The sequence below is a fragment of the Adiantum capillus-veneris genome, chromosome 26, assembly GCF_014529385.1.
Source record: "Adiantum capillus-veneris isolate H3 chromosome 26, ASM1452938v2, whole genome shotgun sequence".
In the NCBI taxonomy this organism is placed as follows: Eukaryota; Viridiplantae; Streptophyta; class Polypodiopsida; order Polypodiales; family Pteridaceae; genus Adiantum; species Adiantum capillus-veneris.
Window position 1 is genome coordinate 128,115,769 of NC_140956.1, and position 3,207 is coordinate 128,118,975.

Below are 3,207 nucleotides of genomic sequence, written 5' to 3' on the forward strand. Positions count from 1 at the left end.
GTTTTGCAAAATTTTTACTGTCACAAAACATACACAAAAGGAAAAAATTGTAGGTGCAATACTACTAGTAGAGGAAACAGAGGTCAAAATGAGGCCACATAAAACAAATTTGATAGCCCCAAGATCAAGGATCTTGTCCTACAAATGGTCATCAAAAATCCCCTCGATTGTAGAACATGAGCTAGAAGGGGCCTAACAATGTTGCTCTAGATGTTGAAGCTCACTTTGATACCAATTTTTGAAAATAGGAATGCATAAATGCATTATAAGAATCTTAAGAGCACACAACAAAGAAAATAGTACTATTGAGTGTACCAATAAAGATAAATATTTCCCTAGAGTGATATGGGAAATCCTAAGTGTGTTACAAACATCACTGCCACAAGATGGTGATAACATCAATGAGTGTGAAAGAGCTACTATACTCATTAAACTAGATAAGAGGCACTGATGACACGATTGATAGTATTTTCACCAGGGAAATCCACAGGGGTAAACATTTCATGATGGGATATACATTACTTTATAGGAAACAATGTCAAAGTATGATATATGTGAATCTATAGACCATAAAGCATCAAGGACAAAATAGGTCATACTCAAATTGTACACTGAATTCCCATTTTCTTTCTTACACAACACTAATAGGTATGGTTTACTACCTTATAAACCCTTTTAACAAGATAAGAGGCATTGATGACATGATTGATCCCACTAGGAGTAAACATCTTATGATGGGATATGCTTTTATTTATAGCAACAATGCCATAGTACGATGAATCCATAGGCATTTCCATGATCCATCAAGGAAAAAAGGGGTTGTACTAGAAATGTGGAGCAAATTCACATTTTCTTTCTTCCACAAAAGTAGTAGAGTTTGCATTAGAAGAAACATACGCAATGGCCACATTTTCCTCTTTCTTACGAGCCTATTTAACCTTTATCTTATGATCATTTGTCTTAAAATAATCTCATATCAACTTCTTCTTTCTTTCATCACTAGACGTCTTAGAATTATTATTGTTTGAATAGGAAGTCGCTACCACAGACTTGCTATTTGAAGAATGAGCATTGAATGTTGCAACATTTAAAGTCCTCTTTTGAGTAGCTACAAATGTTTACCCACCAGCATGATGCAGAATCTTATTTTTGTACACTTGGTCTCTTGTACCATATATAGAGACAAGATCATCAAACTTTATAGCATGAGGTATATTCTTCATTACAAATCACCATCAGGTTCTCTAAAAATTTGGAATTTGGCCAACTGGTGCTTTAGGATGGCCATCTGGCCCTTTGAAAATTTGAAAATTTTGTTATAAGTTCTGATTCCTAAAATCTACATATGGATTATTGAAATATATTATTCATGATTTTTTCAAAATAAAAAATTTATAATTTTTATTTGAAAATTATGATACTTTTGAAATTTTTTTAAAATGGGAAAAAAATAAAATTTTGATTTGAAAAATGTAAAAAATCAAATTTTTTTTTGAGAATTCTAAAAATACAAATTTATAATTTGAACTTTTGTTTTGGCATGAAATTTTGACAATCTAGAATTTTGGTCTAACTATAGAATTCTAACGTAGGAATTTTGATTCAAGATTTTTTATCTGAATTTTTTTCAAATTTTTGGTATGAAATTTTCGATTCTAAAAATGTCTCGTATACTCTCTAATTTTTTTTGATATTTCCCTTGTCCTTCTAGCCATTTGAATTCCTGGAGTTTGAACCTTTGATCTTCTAATTTCTACTCCCTCTAGAATCTAGAATCTAACCTTCTAGCTGTCTGATTTGGCTATTTGATTTTTGAAATCTAGCCATGGTCTAGCTTCTTGGCCGTACTCTAATATGGTGGAATTAGAACTATTCACTTCCTTGCACAGTTCCCTTGAAAATCATGGTTTAAGGAGGGAATTACTTGGGTCTCATATAGTATGTTCACAATGTACCTTGACTTGAGCACAGATAGAGAAGTCGAATTTCAATGGTTTCTTTGCTGACATTCAACCTCACACATCCATGTTGAATTAGTACCGTTTTCTTCAGATCGTTCCACCAACAATGTACTCTTCATGAGAGTATTGTTATAACAAACTACCTTCTCATAATCAAAGCCATCATTAGATTTCCTTCTGCTTGATCTAAAATCAAGATCCAGAGTCTTTATGGTATTTCGTATGAGATCCAATGAAAAAGCTTGCATGTCTGTAAGCATTTGCACTGAATACTTCTTGCTCCTTAACAAGTCTACTTCTTGCACCAAGTGGCTATCATTTACCATACTTGGCAATACCTCTAGTGAATGATCAGACTCCTTAAAAACCATATGTACCTTCTAGAATATAGAATCAAGCTAAACAAAAGCATTCATATTCAGTGTTAATTTTGGTGGCATTTCATGTTCCATTTGGACAACCATTACCTTGTCTGTGACTTCGCGCTTCTTAATCTTGGATCTCTCTTCTTTTGTCAACACTTCCACAACAAAATCTATCTCATCGTTAATAGATCTTATTGGAAGCTCACGGTGCTTTTGGAGCGTCATGCTCTTTGGTTCATCTTGATGATCTGATAGAATTGCAACCTCTTTTTGAGACTTGAAACTTGAAAATACTTGAATCAGATTTTTATAATCTGAGATTTTTTTCTTGAAGTTGCATATTTTAATCCATTTGGTTTTGTACACGCATGGAAATTCATTAAAGCTTGAAGAGCAAGATATGGACAATCCTCAGTAGCACAAACCTTGTGATCTCTCTTTTAACAATAACAACAAGTTTTATGCGGTTGGATGATTCAGAGCCAAGTTTGATGTCACTATTCCTTGACAGCATCCAAGATTGCCAAAACATTTATATATGAACAAGCAGAATACCTCTGAAGTGATCTCCAAGAATATCTTGGCAAGCAGTGATACTTTGAGTGGCATTTGAAGCAACAAAGCTGACTTTTTGAAATGGTTCAGATACAAAATCATCTCATTATTGAACAAGTTTGTGTTAATGTCCATTTGTGCAATGCACATATGAGAAATTAGTTGCCGTTCTCCAAGGAAAGGAATAATTTGTCACTTTTACCCCGGAAGTTGTGAGTGTAGGTCACAAGAAGCTCTATTTTTAAGCATAGTGATCACCAAATATAGAGGGTGACATCTGATTTTCTATAAATAGTTGAAGAACAAAAGATTTTGAAGCTTGGCAT

At 33.4% G+C, this 3,207-nt stretch overlaps 1 protein-coding gene across 1 annotated transcript; it reads right to left on the reverse strand.

The window, feature by feature from the left end:
• Positions 1 to 1,987: 1,987 nt before the first annotated feature.
• LOC147424184 (uncharacterized) lies at positions 1,988 to 2,551 on the reverse strand. Its single transcript, XM_086502020.1, has 2 exons — positions 2,429 to 2,551; positions 1,988 to 2,341 (listed from the first exon to the last, which is right to left on the reverse strand). The coding sequence occupies exons 1-2, from the start codon at positions 2,549 to 2,551 to the stop codon at positions 1,988 to 1,990; spliced, it is 477 nt and encodes a 158-aa protein (XP_086358146.1).
• Positions 2,552 to 3,207: the final 656 nt, after the last annotated feature.